The 16,046-nt window shown below is 40.0% G+C and overlaps 3 protein-coding genes across 12 annotated transcripts in view; 1 reads left to right on the top strand and 2 right to left on the bottom strand.

The window, feature by feature from the left end:
* Positions 1 to 7,762, bottom strand: part of LOC107225559 (tumor protein p53-inducible nuclear protein 2) — a 62,352-nt gene extending 54,590 nt beyond the window's left edge. Inside the window, exon 1 of the mRNA XM_015666072.2 lies at positions 7,630 to 7,762. The gene's annotated coding sequence lies outside the window, so the exon portion shown is untranslated. The remainder of the gene's footprint in view (positions 1 to 7,629) is intronic.
* The window catches only part of LOC107225557 (uncharacterized aarF domain-containing protein kinase 5), a 67,469-nt gene extending 55,741 nt beyond the window's left edge, over positions 1 to 11,728 (top strand). Inside the window, exons 1-12 of one of the 9 annotated variants that reach the window (XM_015666068.2) lie at positions 4,604 to 4,795; positions 4,900 to 5,006; positions 8,551 to 8,638; positions 8,715 to 9,019; positions 9,100 to 9,225; positions 9,307 to 9,465; positions 9,534 to 9,665; positions 9,748 to 9,913; positions 10,003 to 10,173; positions 10,261 to 10,435; positions 10,536 to 10,703; positions 10,790 to 11,728. In XM_015666068.2, the coding sequence (XP_015521554.2) occupies positions 8,554 to 8,638; positions 8,715 to 9,019; positions 9,100 to 9,225; positions 9,307 to 9,465; positions 9,534 to 9,665; positions 9,748 to 9,913; positions 10,003 to 10,173; positions 10,261 to 10,435; positions 10,536 to 10,703; positions 10,790 to 10,889 (1,587 nt within the window). In that variant the 5' untranslated portion in view covers positions 4,604 to 4,795; positions 4,900 to 5,006; positions 8,551 to 8,553 and the 3' untranslated portion in view covers positions 10,890 to 11,728. Of the gene's footprint in view, positions 1 to 2,764; positions 2,984 to 3,044; positions 3,090 to 4,603; positions 4,796 to 4,899; positions 5,011 to 5,114; positions 5,312 to 8,241; positions 8,462 to 8,550; positions 8,639 to 8,714; positions 9,020 to 9,099; positions 9,226 to 9,306; positions 9,466 to 9,533; positions 9,666 to 9,747; positions 9,914 to 10,002; positions 10,174 to 10,260; positions 10,436 to 10,535; positions 10,704 to 10,789 lie in introns of those variants that run through there. The other 8 variants (XM_046730342.1, XM_046730339.1, XM_046730337.1 and 5 more) reach the window with 8 other exon arrangements.
* Positions 11,729 to 12,709: 981 nt separating this feature from the next.
* LOC107225558 (eukaryotic translation initiation factor 2 subunit 2) lies at positions 12,710 to 15,798 on the bottom strand. 2 transcript variants are annotated; one of them, XM_046730347.1, is made up of 7 exons: positions 15,626 to 15,798; positions 14,771 to 15,031; positions 14,373 to 14,526; positions 14,266 to 14,298; positions 13,807 to 13,997; positions 13,262 to 13,546; positions 12,710 to 13,181 (listed from the first exon to the last, which is right to left on the bottom strand). In XM_046730347.1, exons 1-7 carry the CDS (start codon positions 15,641 to 15,643, stop codon positions 13,137 to 13,139), a joined length of 987 nt encoding a protein of 328 aa, XP_046586303.1. In that variant the 5' UTR covers positions 15,644 to 15,798; the 3' UTR covers positions 12,710 to 13,136. The 2 variants fall into 2 exon arrangements, with proteins under 2 accessions (XP_046586303.1, XP_015521555.1); XM_015666069.2 differs by lacking the exon at positions 14,266 to 14,298 and having other exon boundaries at positions 15,626 to 15,795.
* Positions 15,799 to 16,046: the final 248 nt, after the last annotated feature.

The following is a 16,046-nucleotide window of genomic DNA, read 5'->3' as shown; positions in this document are numbered from 1 at the left end:
GATAAAACTATTGTACAAATGAAAAACATCTACAAACTCACAGCGTGTTGCCGGAATATTGTAATGAAAAAATTCTAGGAGTTTTATTTCGTTTTCTTATGAACTTTTCAGGCCAGGATAAGCTGGTTAGGTGTTAAATCAATAAATTTATATAGCAGTTTATATACAGAGCGAATTGCTAACGACTGCATGGTTCGTCTGCTAAAATTTAACAGTTTCAAGGTAGCGTATTACAAACGAACAAAATGTCGCAGTATTCTGTAAAAACTGTATCATGTCAACTTTATCAGGGTAAATAAAAATATTCCACAATTTTTCCGGGACTTGAGGAGCAATTTTTGTTTTCCAAAATAATTCCAGGATTTGAGGATATTCAAGGAGCTGTACTAATCGTTAGTTTTTAAGGAAACAAACCGAACTGAGACTACACAAGGTAGACGTTCCTTTCTTTTCCCGACGAAACGTAAGATATTTGCCTTATTATATATATTCCACGCGAGGTTTGTACGTCGCAGAATAAATTTGGAATCACGAATCTCTCGCTATTCCAAAATTACCAGACTATTTAAGGAAAATTCGTTTCAACGACGCGTCGGGCCGAATAAAATGGAGGAAGATTTTCTCACCGCGTTGGATTGCAGAGCGTCGGTCACCGAATTTCCTCCGACTTTTGTGTAGTTTCTTTTGGTGGCTGCAGGTCGACAACTCGACCGTTTTCAAACCTGTTTCAGGTTAGTGGACCCAAGGAATCGACTTTCGATACCTCGTTGCATTGTCCGATCGAGCGGCGGTTCTAAATCTGTGACGGTACGTTTTTCCCCTATTGTGCGGGGGCATCGAACACATGCAGGCTCAGAGGCAGACCGACTTATACTGTGGCTCTTCGGTGTTTCGGGAGGGATTTTACCTCCGGAGGACGAGGTCCTTGTCCCGGAACCCGAAGGCAAAGAATTTAGATGCATATCCGTATACCCACGAGCCCAAAGAAATGGAAAATTTCCAGAAAGAGATATACATCTTGCACTAACACCGAACAGATTTCACAGTGGGTACGAAAAAAAAGGACCAACGGATTTCGGAGAGGTAAATTTCCATAAAGAAGTATATCTTACACCAACACCGAACAGTCAAGAAAAGGAAGACCAACGGATTTGGAGGAGTATTTTTCTTCACAGAGTCTGTGAAAAGAGGGGATAGGAAGAAGAAAAACATTCCGTCGAGAGACTGCAGAAGTAGAGATGCAATCAAGAATAAGTAATTTGGGATACGTTTGTTTCTTTTTTTTTCTTCTTCTTATGCTGTAAAATATTATCGAAATTATCGGTCGCACTTCGCAAGGAAAATTCGGATATTTCCGGTGAGGCTAAAAAATTCGAAGGGTCGATATTTTGAATGGCCGATTTATCGAAATTTCAAATATGGGAAAATACAATAACAAAAATCAAGGTTCCGAACAATTCATCTTTCAAATTAGAATCACGCACATTACGTATTATTACTTGCAATAATTACAAAATAAATTTAATTGACTTGAAAATTAATCGAATGAAATGATTTTACAGCGGTTGTAATGCTTTACAAAAAAAAAAAAAAAACCACAATATTCTCTGATAAGTCTAGTATTTTCGTTGTTTGTCTCGAAAAAAGTGAATTTCCACACGATTGCAACTTTAACCTTGAATAACTTTGGAACGAGTTGAGTTATCGAAAAATTGTAAGAGACCTTTTGCGCAGAGCATTCAATTTCCTACAAAAATGTGTATCGTCTATTTACGTACATTACCCTGGTACTCGTGTCAGCTGAAAAATTTAGAATGAAAGCAAAATTATTTCAGGCTCAAAGAAGAATTGAAAAAAATAGTCGGTTTTTTTTTTAACCACATATATATATATATATATACCACAGTCACAGTTTTTATTTTTTTAAACCGTAATCATACGGCATATTTAAGTGAACAATTTACCATCATCTTTTTGCCGATGCAAAAAACGAAAAAACGAAAACAGAAAACAACGTCGACAACGCGCGAGCATGGAAAGTTTTGGGAAGAAAAAATCGTGTGGAACGTACCTAACTTGATTGAAAAAATTAGGAATAAGAAATTTCATACATGCGAATTCTATTATAACTATATATACACGAATAACGACATTTAGATTTGAAACGTTGTCCGCACCTACATATTCCCTAGCCTTGACTCGGTCCCGCAATTTCGTTTATAGGCAGAGGCATACGCGCGTGCATGCACGCATATGCATATATATATATATATATATATATATATATATATATATATATATATATATATATATATATATATATATATATATATATATATATACTATTGTATAAATGTATATTATACCTTATGCATGCATATTCCGCGAGTACGTAAGCGCGGGTTGGCTGGCGATTACCTCATCGCGGTATTAAACGCATGCTGCCGAGGGGGGATGATTACCTACGACGCTTGCCGTCCATTATATCCATTCTCCGTGTCTATGTACGCATGTAGAGCACATTAGGAACACTGCCACCTAATCTCAGTCGACGATGTATGAGTTAATGCCGTTTGAAGATGCAGGAAGCTGCCGCGTAAGCATTTAGCCGCGTACACGTGCATTATGTACGGCTATACCTACTACGTTGTACAACGTTATACGTGGTGCAACACGTGCAACGTAGAAGCAGCCTGAACGTGTGCATTTTGCCTAGTGCATAGTGTGCATCCAATATGTACGTACGTTAATACGATGCGAGGTATACGTGTGTATGTGTACGACAATATGTCGTAGATACGCGATCGCGTTACAATTCCGCAATTACGATTGGATAACGCGAGGCGACGTTGAGTATTTTACGAAGACGAGCCTCTTTGTTGCATCACGTTGCGTCGTCCGCCGTTTGAAGTAAATCGGCGAAAACAAAATTTAAATCGTGTGCAAATAAAGATGTGGGGAAAAGCGGATATTCCGAATGAAGGTGAATATGAGGCTGAAGTTAGTAACGTTAACGTAACGAAACTTCAGGGAGAAAATCATCACTGAACAATTTTAGAATGACTTTCAAGAAGTTGGCTTTGCAAAATGTGAGTCTATTTTATTTGATACGGTTTACTAAAATTCAGAAATTCCTGAAGTTGCGAAGCAACGATTCTTCTTTAAGATGCACTGGATAATCAACGACCGATCAGACCGAGGGATTTGTAAATCACTGTCGAAATGGCGTATATGACAGATATCCGTTTGATAAAAGTCTCCATTGTTACATTTACTTCAAAAATTGCCTTGCGATAATTGCCAAGCGCATCCCAAATATTTTCAAATTTCCTCATTATTTTCAAGAATCCCTAGAAATGTTAAAAAATATCGGAAAATATGTCAAAATCTTTCTGTAATATCTCCAAACATCCAATATTACCTGTCCATTGTACTCTAAAACTCCCGTTCGATACCCCGTCAGATAAGACGTTCCACTTGCACGAGGCTAAAGTTATTAACGTTAATGTATCATTAAACGTTGAAACAAAAATTACTATTTTGCAACTTTAGAATACCTGAAGAAGTTGAATTTACAAAATCCGATTTTGTTGCTGCTGTATTAACAGTTTACTAAATATCAAGTCCAAAGATGCATCTACATTATATACATTTGCTTCCTTGTAAATTTTACCGGAACAATCGTAATTCGCTACCGCATAATAATCATTCTGCGGCTCGTTACGATATATAGGTCATTCTGCAGCGGCGAACAAACCGTGCTGCATATTTCGAATTCGAATTCTCACGCTCCGCACCGCTAGATGCATCTGCGTACAGGAATCTGTTGGGCTAGGCGTATAACGCGATCATGCACGCTGAAGCTGGTGTATAATATACCTACAAGGTTCTCCTCCTCCTCCTACGAGGCTCTGGCACGGACGAAAAGTTCATGACGCGATACTTAAGTTACATGCGTCCATACATGCCTTGGTCGTACATATACACCTGGAAAACGTAGGTATGTACATACGTACGATCTTACGTGCATCAAATCAGGCGAATAACAAGTTTCGAGACGAGAGGACGGACGGATCTAAAAAGAGAGAGAGAGAAACGAGATGAGATCATCGCCATGAGATGCGGCTTACTTGCGGTGCTAAAAAAATATCCAACGACCATTGCGTACATAGTGCAGTTTATTTATATATACATACTGTATCGTACGAATTGTAATTCTTTTTTTGTCCATTCAAACAGCGGTAGGTTTTTCATTCTACCGCACAGCAACAGCTTAATTGCCAGAAAAGACGAGAAGAGAGACCGAAGGAAAATATTCTCTACGATTTTTTATTTTCATATTTTCATTTTCCACCCCGGATAACCCCCACTAATCTCGTTGCCCGTCCGACGCTTTATACACACGTAGTTACGTGCGACGCATACGATACGTGTAAGCAACAGCTGTTATTTACTGTAGAGACCGCGACCAATAGAATCCGTCGGGCAAAGCTCGACCGATCTGCGCACCAACTCTCACGGTTCGTCTATTTACTGCAATGTGTTTGTTTGCCTTCGCCGTCCGTCGGTAGATAAAAGGAGAAAAGAAGGAGAAGCGCTTGTTGATAAACGAAAATTACTTTCCCTTTAGTCGGTGTACAAACCTACGGTCAGCGCGCAAGCGCGGTAAACTCCGTAGTTCATTTGACATTTTTCATATTTCAATGTGTATTCGCAACTTTTTGAAAACTGCCTCGAAAAAGAAACCACCGATATAACGTAAAAATTTGTGTGACTGTAAAATTTTTCGAAATAGGTATGTATGGTACGCGATTGCGTTCGTTCGAAAATTTTTTTCTACCAAATCGTGCAAACAACGTAACGCTCCGCAACGGAATATGAAAGTTATATAATTGTTAGGTTGCGTCGCCGTCATCTGAGCGCCTGCGTCAGCTGACGGGAGTTGTTGTACCTATAACGTACGTAGACGGGATTCATATATCGCAGTGGCGGCACAACACGTGGAAGTTGGTAACGTTACTCTAACCATTTTATTTCACGTGTTTAGAATTGTTTGATATTTGGAAACGGGTCATAAAACAAGTCACACTCATATTTTGATATGTAACAATAAGCATCTTCGAGGGGATTGAAAATTGAAAAATAGTGAATTGATGTCCAATGCTTTGTTACGATAACGTTACAAACTTCAACCTCGTGCGGTAGCAGCACCCAAGTTTGGAAAAACTGTACTCTCTCCTCCCAGGTACGCGCAGAGGAAGCGAATATCCGCACGTAGAGGAGAATAATGATGATTCCATCGTCGATTACAGTAAGCTTTAATGCTCTAACTACGATTAACGATGATAATACCAACGTCGAGTCGCGTTAACGCCTTTTTACAGGAACAGCTGCAGGTGACGTGCAAATTGCTGTAGACAGGATATTACGAGAGGAAAAGAAATTTTCTTTACCTGTAGTGACTTTTGCGGATTATCGAGGAAAATTAACGACCAACCAGCGACTGCAGTAATAAAATTAAACTCGTAAACTGCGTAAACTTTGGCTATGAAAGAAAGTCAATCTCCCCGGATTTATGTAAGACTGTATTATTTTTCAATAGGACCCCCCCTCCTCGACCCAATGAATTTTACAGTTAATTCTGCAGCCATTAAAACGTGGAGTGATTTTTACCGTAGTTTCCGGGAAAATTGACCATAACGAACGCTTCTTGAGGATGTTTTGTGTTTGAAATCGCGAGCAGAAACGTACCCCACGTCATAGCGAGAAGAAGCATATTCGGTCGTTAGGGAGACACGGTTCGTTTGGTCGTTTGTCGTCTCTCGCACAAGAGACGTACGTACCTATGTATGTACATATCAACATGTGCGTATAATTCCGTTCCTGACCGCAGACTTGCTCTCTTTCTATCTCTACCTCCGTATCTCTCCGGGTCTCCCGTAATTGCGGCTATACACCGGCATTCGAGGCCCCCTCGGTGTGTATCTTTTTCCTTCTTTGCCACGGTCACGAACGGCTTAACTGCCCAGAAACAAAGAAGACCTGAGACTAGATGTCTTGGCTGACATCCGCCTCCCCGTTGCATGCACGAAAGCCAGCTATTGCGTATACGGTGCACGAGTGGAACTAACTGCTTCGAGGAAACTAGGAGGGTGGGGGTAAAATTGTAGAAAGATCAAAAACAATGTAGAATTTTTAGAAACGTAAACACTTGGTGTATAGAATTTAAAAAATGATGAAGGTCGAAGTATGGAGAAGTAAAATATTAGAAAGGTCAGAACATTGAATGCCAATGCCAAACTAGAATCGTCGGGATTCCTCTCTATAATATACATAGAATTGTATACAGATTCTCGAGTTTTCTGTACCTTTCTCCATTTTCTCTTTCTGTATTTCGATTTGCTACGTTTTCAATTTTCTGGACTCGAAAGTTCCACGCTCTTAAATTCTACGAATGAGACTTTCGCGTCTGCGAAAATTCGATATTCTTTTCCTTCTATCAATTAGCAATTCCAGTTTTGTACTCCTACCCAACAAGAAATGTAAATAGAGTTAAGAATCTTCAAATATCGAAGTCGATGTACCCCAAATGTAAAAATACTTGAGTACATTTTCATTTGACACAGAAGTAAAGAAGTTGCATGAATTCTACGAATTTTCTATTACGATTTCGTAGAGTCCGCGCAATTTTTCTATTTCTGCGTCAAATGAAAATTCTTTGAAATGTTTTTCTTCAGAATTGCGTATATAATGGGTCTGTTAAGCCCTATTTCACGTTTCGGATACGTGGACTTTGATATTCTCGAAATCGATCAAGGTACCTCCTTAAATAGCAGAGGAATCGAAAAAGAGGAATCGCTTCGTTATTGAAACGTGCACGGACTGGCAACCACAGTTAATATCTACATCATTCACCTCGATAACGTTACGTGACACGGTTATGGTTTACATACGGGATTAGAAATTTTCGGTAGGGACTAATGACATGTCCGAATGACGTCACTGTACCGTAACGTAACGCTACAAGGAAGTGCGAGTATCGGGATGCGGAGAAGTACGTACATACATCCATGGACACAAAAGACGCATTGTCTGTCAATCAAAGGCCGAGGCTCAGCGTCGTAGAGCGAACAGTAATGGTGCCAACGGAGTCAATCGTGCGTTTTTGTTGCAGTCATCACCAGGTACACACAAAGGATTCCGGTTTTGAGGATGGCTGCATAGCCTCGCTCGGCGTTCTCGGTGTACGCACGCACACACGTCGGTATACTTATCCGTAAGGTTTCGAAAGTGTGCGCGGCGCGCACACAAAAATACACTTGCTTACCAAGAACACCACGGCCAAGTTTACGTGTGTTTTTCCACCCAGGACCTGAACGCATACCCTCAGGGGTGTAGTACAAAAATACATGCGAAGGGCCACGGGCCATCTAAGCTTGATGAAACAAAGGACCTTTGCTCGGGCCTTTGTATCCCGGACTTTAAGGGTCCGGGTACCTGGCACGTTGTGTCAGGCCTCTTTTCAAGGCGATTTTAAATTCCGGCGACTGTAACGTGTTTTTTTCTTTTCGAGAAGATTTATCAAACAGATCGAGATACGAGCGCGTTTACGGTAATTCAATCACATACCTCTGTATCGCAGGTGCCAGACGTCGATGAAGAACGGTTGGAACGTAAATGAAAACCTTGGAGTCAGCTGATTGCTCGCTTGATTCACACTTGCACGCGGAATGAGTATTAACGATGACGAAAACAAAGTGGTTTATTGCGTGATACGCGGCGTGACGATTACCTCTATAGGAATTAATGCAGGCGCGATGAGGAACAACGTCTCTTACACTCCGCACAACACAAGGGTCACTAAAAAAAAAAATCGTATCTTATTGCATCTATGTACGATTTTCAACCCCGATCGATCGGTCTCGGATATCGTGAATCACGGCTCGTGAAACGAGGGCGACGATTTCGTTACTTCCTGAATACAGACTTTATCGATTACTTTCGGCAGGAATCATCGATCGCAGAACGATTTGAATGATCCTCGGTTATTTCCCTGTTGATTGACGAATGGTATATCAATCGTCGAATATCTCCGGCATTTCGTTATCTTTTATTATTTCGTCAGCCCGACGGCGAGGATGATCAGTGACGATGATCGGGATTGTTCGATTGTTGATTAGTGACGCGTTGCGTTGCGCCAGGCGACCGACCCTTCGCTTTGCCAGCAAACAGCTGACTGGAATCAGAGTTTCGGCCGCGCTCAGCTGCGGCCTGCATCTCGGCACATGTCGGGGCCTTTCATACTCGTTCGCCTCGCGGCGTTGGTTGAGGTTGCCATGGCAACCCTGCCCATCCGGCCTTATCACCGCCCTCGAACATCTCCCCGAGGGATGCACACTCTCGTTAGTATACCTGTCCCAAGGATCTTACGTCTTGCCGCACTGGACAGGCCTTTGTTAAGGTTTCTGTGGCCTTGGAATTCGTCCCTCTTCCAAATCTTCCATGTCTAAGGTTCATCCGTTATTCATCACCTTGTTGTTATTGTTACAGCGGATGTCAGGGAGAAGATGGCAGGGATTCGCGAGAGCCCTGGCAGCATTCGTCAAATCCTCCAGGACGGTTCAAATAGGAGGAGCTGGTCGGTAGAACGCTTGTGCGATACTGGAATAACGAGATGACCGATTGAATATTTTACTGACTACGCGTTGTTTCAGGAGCGGCAGTCGTAACGACAGGCTATATTTTCCTCGACACAAAGGAAAAGAGGGTGTTCAAATCGTTGATTGGAAGTTCAGTAAGATTCGCTCGCTCGCTTGCGATCGGTTTGGTAATATCAGCTGATTATTGGGTAGCGCCGTTGATGGGAGACGAGGAGAAGGAGATTCATGAAAGATCTGCTCGGCGTATCGTCGACGGCTGTCTGAGCAATGGAGGGCTTTACGTCAAGTTGGGTCAAGGACTCGCTGCCCTTAATCACATATTGCCCAGGGAGTATGTGCGGACGCTCACCGTGCTGCAGGTAACTTTGGCGATCGGTATGTACCGGATTATAAACTATAAACGAAAGTCGACGACGTGGATGTGTTGTTTGTTTTGAAGGACAAATGCCTCACGAGAGAAGCGGACGAGGTTGACCAGGTCTTCCTAGAGGATTTTGGATCAAAGCCAAAAGAAATTTTCAAGGAATTCAACGAGGAACCGATCGCCGCAGCGAGCCTTGCCCAAGTATGAGGAAATATTTGCACTCTGCTATTTTACGCAATTCAGAATTGAAATATTGTAATTTTCACCAGATGTAACCCGTAGGTCTTCAAAGGGGTGACTCATTCTGGAGAAACTGTCGCCGTTAAAGTACAGTACATCGATTTGCAAGACCGTTTCGAGTCCGATATCAAAACGATAGAGTTTCTCCTCAAGATTGTTTCGATAATTCATCCAAAGTTTGATTTTCACTGGGTATTACAGGTAGGCAACTTTGCTTTTGTCTGAAAGGTCTATCGAGCACTTTTCAAATGGTTGACTTTTAAATTCAGGAATTGAAAGAAACGCTGGCTCAAGAGTTGAACTTTATTACGGAAGGAAAGAATTCTGAAAGGTGCGCTAACGATTTAAAGGCTCATAAAGAAGTTCATGTGCCCAAAGTTTATTGGAACTGTTGCACAAAGGTAATCTTTATCAATGTCACGCTACCGTCAATAATTTCTCTTTTGCATAAACAAATGTATTTCACAAACATTTTTTCCCCAGAGAATTTTAACCACCGAATGGATAGATGGCTGCAAAATAAATGATACAGCCTGTCTGAAGCGGCAAGGATTCGACCTGGCCGATGTAGATAAAAAATTATTTGCTATTATGGCTGAGCAGATTTTTCACACCGGTTTTATCCATGCCGACCCACATCCTGGCAACGGTAAGCTAACCTGTGGTTTCTCTCCAATAACGTCTATTGGCGCACATGGAACCAGAATTACGAACGAAAATTTTTTTATTTTACTTTAGTTCTCGTGAGGAAGGGTGCAGATGGCAAAGCTCAGTTGGTCTTACTAGACCACGGATTGTACGAGGTTCTACCGGACAATATTAGACATACTTTGTGCAATTTTTGGGAATCCATAGTACTGAGGAGATACAGTAGCATGAAGAAATACGCACTGGAACTGAACGTCAATGGTAATCAACAAAATCGTGCAAATTATTTACCAAAGTTCTCGTAGCGCGTGACCGCTGGCAAAGTAATCAATTTCCCCACTGTTGCAGATTACATATTGCTTGCCGAAATGATAACTCAATCGCCAATAACTCTGCCAGGGGTCAGCAGAAAACAAGGAAACATGAGCATGGACGAGTACATGCAGCTGCAAGCTAAAGAGAGATTCGATAAAGTCTTGGCTGCATTGAGGGCAATGCCTAGTAGCTTGATGCTGGTGATAAGGTGAATTCTCATTTACACGCTTGACTATCGATTGAAATTCTCACGATCTCTGTGTTTGGTTTTGTAGTATGTTATGTAGAACGGCGTTCATGCATTTCAGAAATTTGAATACTGTTCGAGCTATTGCACGTGAACATGGTGATCCAGTAAACAGATATCGAGCATTGGCTAGGCTAGCCGTGTCTGGCAAACACAGAACAACCAATCAGAAGTTGTGGAAAAGAATATCGGGGACAGCGAGTTCGATTTGGTTTGAAACGAGATTGTGGTAAGAGAAGATCAATACATTTGTTAATCGATCTTTGCACAATGCACCTATTTTACGTCAATATGGTTATATTTGTCCCGTTTCAGGACTCAAAGTTTTCGACTGTGGCTTATCAGTGTTTACGTAAGAATTCTGCGAACAATGGGCTACGACATTCAAAGAGCAATTGACAATGTAATTTACTAGCCGCGATATGTGGAAGAAGTATGTAATTGGTCTATTAAACCAATTACCAGATGGAGCGACGCGGTGACGTGAGAAGATTGCGAATGAAAAAGACTTGCGACGAAACAACCCACGCAGCTTTGCAAATTTTCAACAGTTGAAGACATGTATTGGCACGTTTTTAAAAATGGTCTATTGGTATACAGAAATGTTTTCAACTACAAAAATTATCGGTATTATCGGTGAACAGTATATAGGTAATTATGTATTGATAATGTATATAAATATTTATCCGTTTTTTTCTGAAAGAACATCTGTTAATTTCATTCACTTCGAATGTAAGTCAATATTACGCGAGTATCCAAATATTTGTACAAATAAACGTACCACGTGATGGGCAAAACTTTATAGGTATAGAACAGACTTATAACATATTGAAACATGGACTGACAGGTAAATTTACAGTATCAAAGATGTGCCTTGTAGACAGTTGGGTAATAAAGTTTGTTTTCGTCATTGAGTAAATCGTATCCTCGTAAAGAGAGCTAGGCTTTCACGGGGCTTTGCGGGTCAGAAGAATTGAATTGCAAGCTAACGATGTGTCTGAGAAAAACCGGTCAGTATGCGTTCTGCAGTACCGACTAATATCCTGTCAGGAATATCACGTCTCATTCCATTACTGGTATTTTAAGGCACTGGCTGCGAGTGAAATATATTTAAAAAGCTGAAATTCAATGGTAATTGCGAATCTTAAACTCTTGCGACTCACTTATGCTGTATCGTAACACATTGTTTGTTTAAACTTCGACATCTGATGTGTATCCACTTCGAAATCAACGAATAAACAGAAATAAATTTTATACTTATGTAGGCGTCACTAAATAAATGTTATATTCTTCTGAAAGTCATTGAAAAATTTATACATACTTTGTTCGAAATCACTGGTTAAGTTGACGATTTTTGCGATGACATCATTGATGGTTCCGCTAACGGACAACACGAACGATCACTGTTTACCGCGACAATGTTACGCACGCAAATTGGAGCGAACTGCACTTTGAAATGTACTGGGTTTTGCAATATTCAACGAGACTACATTTTGACTCGAGAACCTGGTACAGGGAATCTAGAGTTGGGTAAAAAATGTATAACTTTACCTTACTTCAGGTCACAACGAATGAAAATTGAATCGGCAGACTTCATTAGCTGAAGCGCTTCGCGGTATTAATTGACAGATTATACGCCGCGTGAATTCCCCATCACGCAAATGATCAAATATACGGGCCGAAATATCCTTGCAAACTTTTTTCATTTTAACAAGGACTGAATATCAAGACGCGAATAGCACGCAAAGTTTCGGCGGTTAAACTGGAGGTAAATTTTCAAGATGGTGACGTCTCGACGATTTACCGATTGGCGATTGTTTATACATACAGCGACGCCACCACTCACTTTCGCAGAATCACGTCAACGAAAAATTGACGATTAGTATGAAAATGGTTCTGGATCTATGTTCAGTACAATACATTTATGGCATGACATAAATAAATATGAATATATTCTACTTTTGTCCAATCAACTCGTACAATGTATTTGTAAATATTTACTCACAACTGTCATTTTAGCGGTGGAAAATTTCCATACTGGTTACTTATATCGCCATGCACTCGATATCATGTAGTGACAATGTAATTATGGCATGATTGTCGCGTACATTTAACCTGACCCGAAGCCTGATCGCTGCTTACGTTGCACTGTTCGGATATTTTGAATTTAAACTTAGACATGATAAATTAATAAATTCAAGTTTCAGAAACATTTATGAGAATATTCAACGTAGATGATTTTGAGATGAATTTATTGGCTAGTAAATACAGATGTGTACATTACCTATAAGAAACGAACGTGAACACTTCATGACATCAATTTAATTCATCTGATTATATATTGCAACTGTTGGAAATTGATTTAGTATAATATTTCTTAGCATTACTTTTACGAATTGCAGTTTGAACAGCGTTTTATTTAAAACCTTGATTATTATTATTATTATTGTAGTAAGGCTATGTACAAGGTGACAAAAGGTACAGTACATAACATACACTCTTTACATTTACGTACGCGGTAAAATTATTGTAAAAGTTCGATTCAGCAGCTCTTTGTATGTATTGAATGTTTTATTTAACTTTTTTTCTATTGAGAATAATAACGTACGTGATAATTTTGGGTTTGTGTTTTCTTTCGCGCTCATTATCACCATAAGTGTGTCTAAGTCGTTTTTGCTCTGATAGCCGCACGCTTTCCAGTCACAGCCTGAAAGCAAAAAACAAATGTCAATACCAACTGTTGTATATTGTCCAGTAGATGAAACGAAAAATTTGTTCATAAATTACCTGGAAACCAGATTTGATGCTAGCGACGGAGCACCTAGACCCACACGATTCACACTGAAGGAAGAATAGCCGAGTATCTTTCTGCAATATGGTGTCAGGGGAGCGACACGTGTGACACGTAACATACTCCTTGATGTATCTCCTTAGTACATTCTCTATCTGCTTTTGCTGGAAGCGACCCTTGATAATAAGCTGACTATTGCCATCAACAGATCCACTGGTTCCCAGTTCAGCCAGTAGGAAGTCCAGTAAGTGCTTCGGCTGTCTGTGCAGTGTTTTACAAATCTGGGAAAGATAATAAAGGGTCCGTTTAATTTTTCAGACAAAAGGGTATTCTGCAGACTATGGCAAATTGTAATTCATTGGTGAGGGCTTCAGGTTTGAATATTTTGCGAGAATATACTTACAATCTATGAAAAAATGAAAGAAGGAAAAAAAAAAAGTCACTTTGTTTCAAATTTTCGCAAGTAGGGTATCGACATATTGATTATTCCCATGCATTTAGTTTTAAAACTATTACATCAAAAAGTTAAACAATTCAATACCTCAGTAAAGTTTGCAAAAGAAGTTTTCTTGGTGCCGATTCGTACGACTTGCGGGGGCCTCATGACAAACTTTTGCTTCTTTCCAGCCACCATGTCAGGATTTTTCTCTCTCATTATTTCAAATACTCTGGCTAGTAGCTCATCATATGTGTAATCTCTGTCTGAACCAAGCCACGACGTGGTGTCCTCGACTGGTACAATGGAAAAGAGTCATCAAAATGTGACTAAAGTGGTAACAAATTTCTTAATAGCATTACCATGAGAAACAAAATATAAATTTAATACTTCCCTATTTTGGTTTACTACTTTGTAGCAAGTACAAACGTGACACGAAAAGGTAAATATTAAACTAAACAGCGAAAGTAGAATTGTGACACAAACGGCTAAGAAAGCATAAAAACAAGCATTTTAGTGCAAAAACAAATACTAGTCGTTATCTAGTCGACCAACGTGTCTTACCAGTTTCTACACTTCGCTCAGATTCAGTGAAGCATGTTAACAGATAGAATACACGATAAGCAACTCGTAGCAAAATAGTTTTTTCAGAGTTTAGTCTCAATACTTACCATTTTCCCTATCTTCTGCTTCCTTCTTTTCCTCTTCAGCTACTAGGTTATCGAGAATGTTCTTCCTTTTCTTCTTCTTTTTGCCCGAGAACTCCATATCCAGGTCAAAGTTACTTTCCGCAGGCCCATCTTCACCGATTGGCTCTGCGCCATCCTTAAGATAATAGGGTAAGTATTCAAAATGTCAAATCACTTCACCAAATGAATCTGCGATCCTGAAGTCACTCAAGAAATCGCAGCTATGTCTTTCGAGATGTATTTCTTGTGTTATGTTTTTATATCTTTAAATCATGTTCCATAAAAACAGCGAACACAAGAATTCAACAATTATAGACTTTCATTTCATCGCTATAATAAAATTCATATAACTTTCAAATCATTCGGCACGTAACACCTACTTCCTTCTTGCTTTCTGGGAGAGCCATATCGAGTTCATCTAGATTGAATGCCTTCTTCTTTTTTTTCTTTTTTTTACCAAAATTTTCTAGATCAAGGCCTTCGTCGTCATCTATCGCTCCCAATTCTGGCTCTTGATTTTCCTTATCACCGATGCCCTCGGTGGCTTCACCACCGCTGCCGCCCTCAGCCATTGCAGCATCGAGATCGAAAGTAGTCTTCTTCTTTTTTTTCTTCTTTATTTTCATAGTAGGATCAAAGATCTGAAAAATTTAAGTTTCATTAACTATCAGTCCCATCTATATGGTGAAAATCACAGGGGAAACGAATCTATAAAATCATACTGTTATTGAGAAAAATATAAGTACCGTCGACGATGAATAAATATAAGCATATTTTTAGCTTGAGAAGCATTGATTATCCTATGAATTATTATCGGTATAAAGTATTACGCAGGAAAAAAATGAATGGATGATACATCATGCAATACGCAAGAAGGGTGTTTATAGTTCTATTTTATCGCTTTATCCAAATTATCACGGATATCAAGAATGATTGTTGTAACTCAGACCACAACCACACAGATCACGTGGACGCATGGAAATCTGCCTGAAAATCCGTGATACGTTGATACAGGATTGAGGTTGTGTTTGCGATGTATTATTAAAAAATTTCTGATTCGAGTCATGTAAACTGGACGTAAAGCCAAGCAATATTCACCACATTCGGGGGAATAAATGGCTACAGAAGCGTGTAATATATGAAAAATGCGTAAATGGGAACACGTTGTGCCATTCAATCTGTGCACTGTTAGTGAACCTTATCCAGTCACAAATATTGGTTCATTAAATACATACCGAATCCTCTTCGGTCATGTTGATAAGAAACAGAGAACTTTTCTTTTTGTACGTAATTTGGTTATTTCGAGAATATATTTAACTGGTTTGTCGGAAGAATGAAAAATACTTTCTGACGTCTATTGCATCAGAATATTCTCTCGGTGCCACATGCAGGTACAAGAGATCAATCGGCGAATCAAAGCACGCAAAATAGCAATACGGTGGGAAGCGAAAGCACCCGATTGGTAGAAACCTCCATCAAAATCCGGTGTCTGACCGACAGCTGCTGCCACGTGCTGAGGGCGCGACAAGTCCGTGAAGCTCTGACGGCTCATCAGAGTGAAGTTCAGGCACGCCTACGTCGTTTCCAGTTAAATTTGACGAGTGAAAACGAGATGCGAGTACTCCTTGCCGGCTAGTTTGAGTACCTACTTTAGTA

Source organism: Neodiprion lecontei, chromosome 2 (assembly GCF_021901455.1).
Source record: "Neodiprion lecontei isolate iyNeoLeco1 chromosome 2, iyNeoLeco1.1, whole genome shotgun sequence".
Classification (NCBI taxonomy): Eukaryota; Metazoa; Arthropoda; class Insecta; order Hymenoptera; family Diprionidae; genus Neodiprion; species Neodiprion lecontei.
The sequence above is the reverse complement of the archived record's forward strand: the minus strand, read 5'-3'. Positions and strand labels throughout refer to the sequence as shown.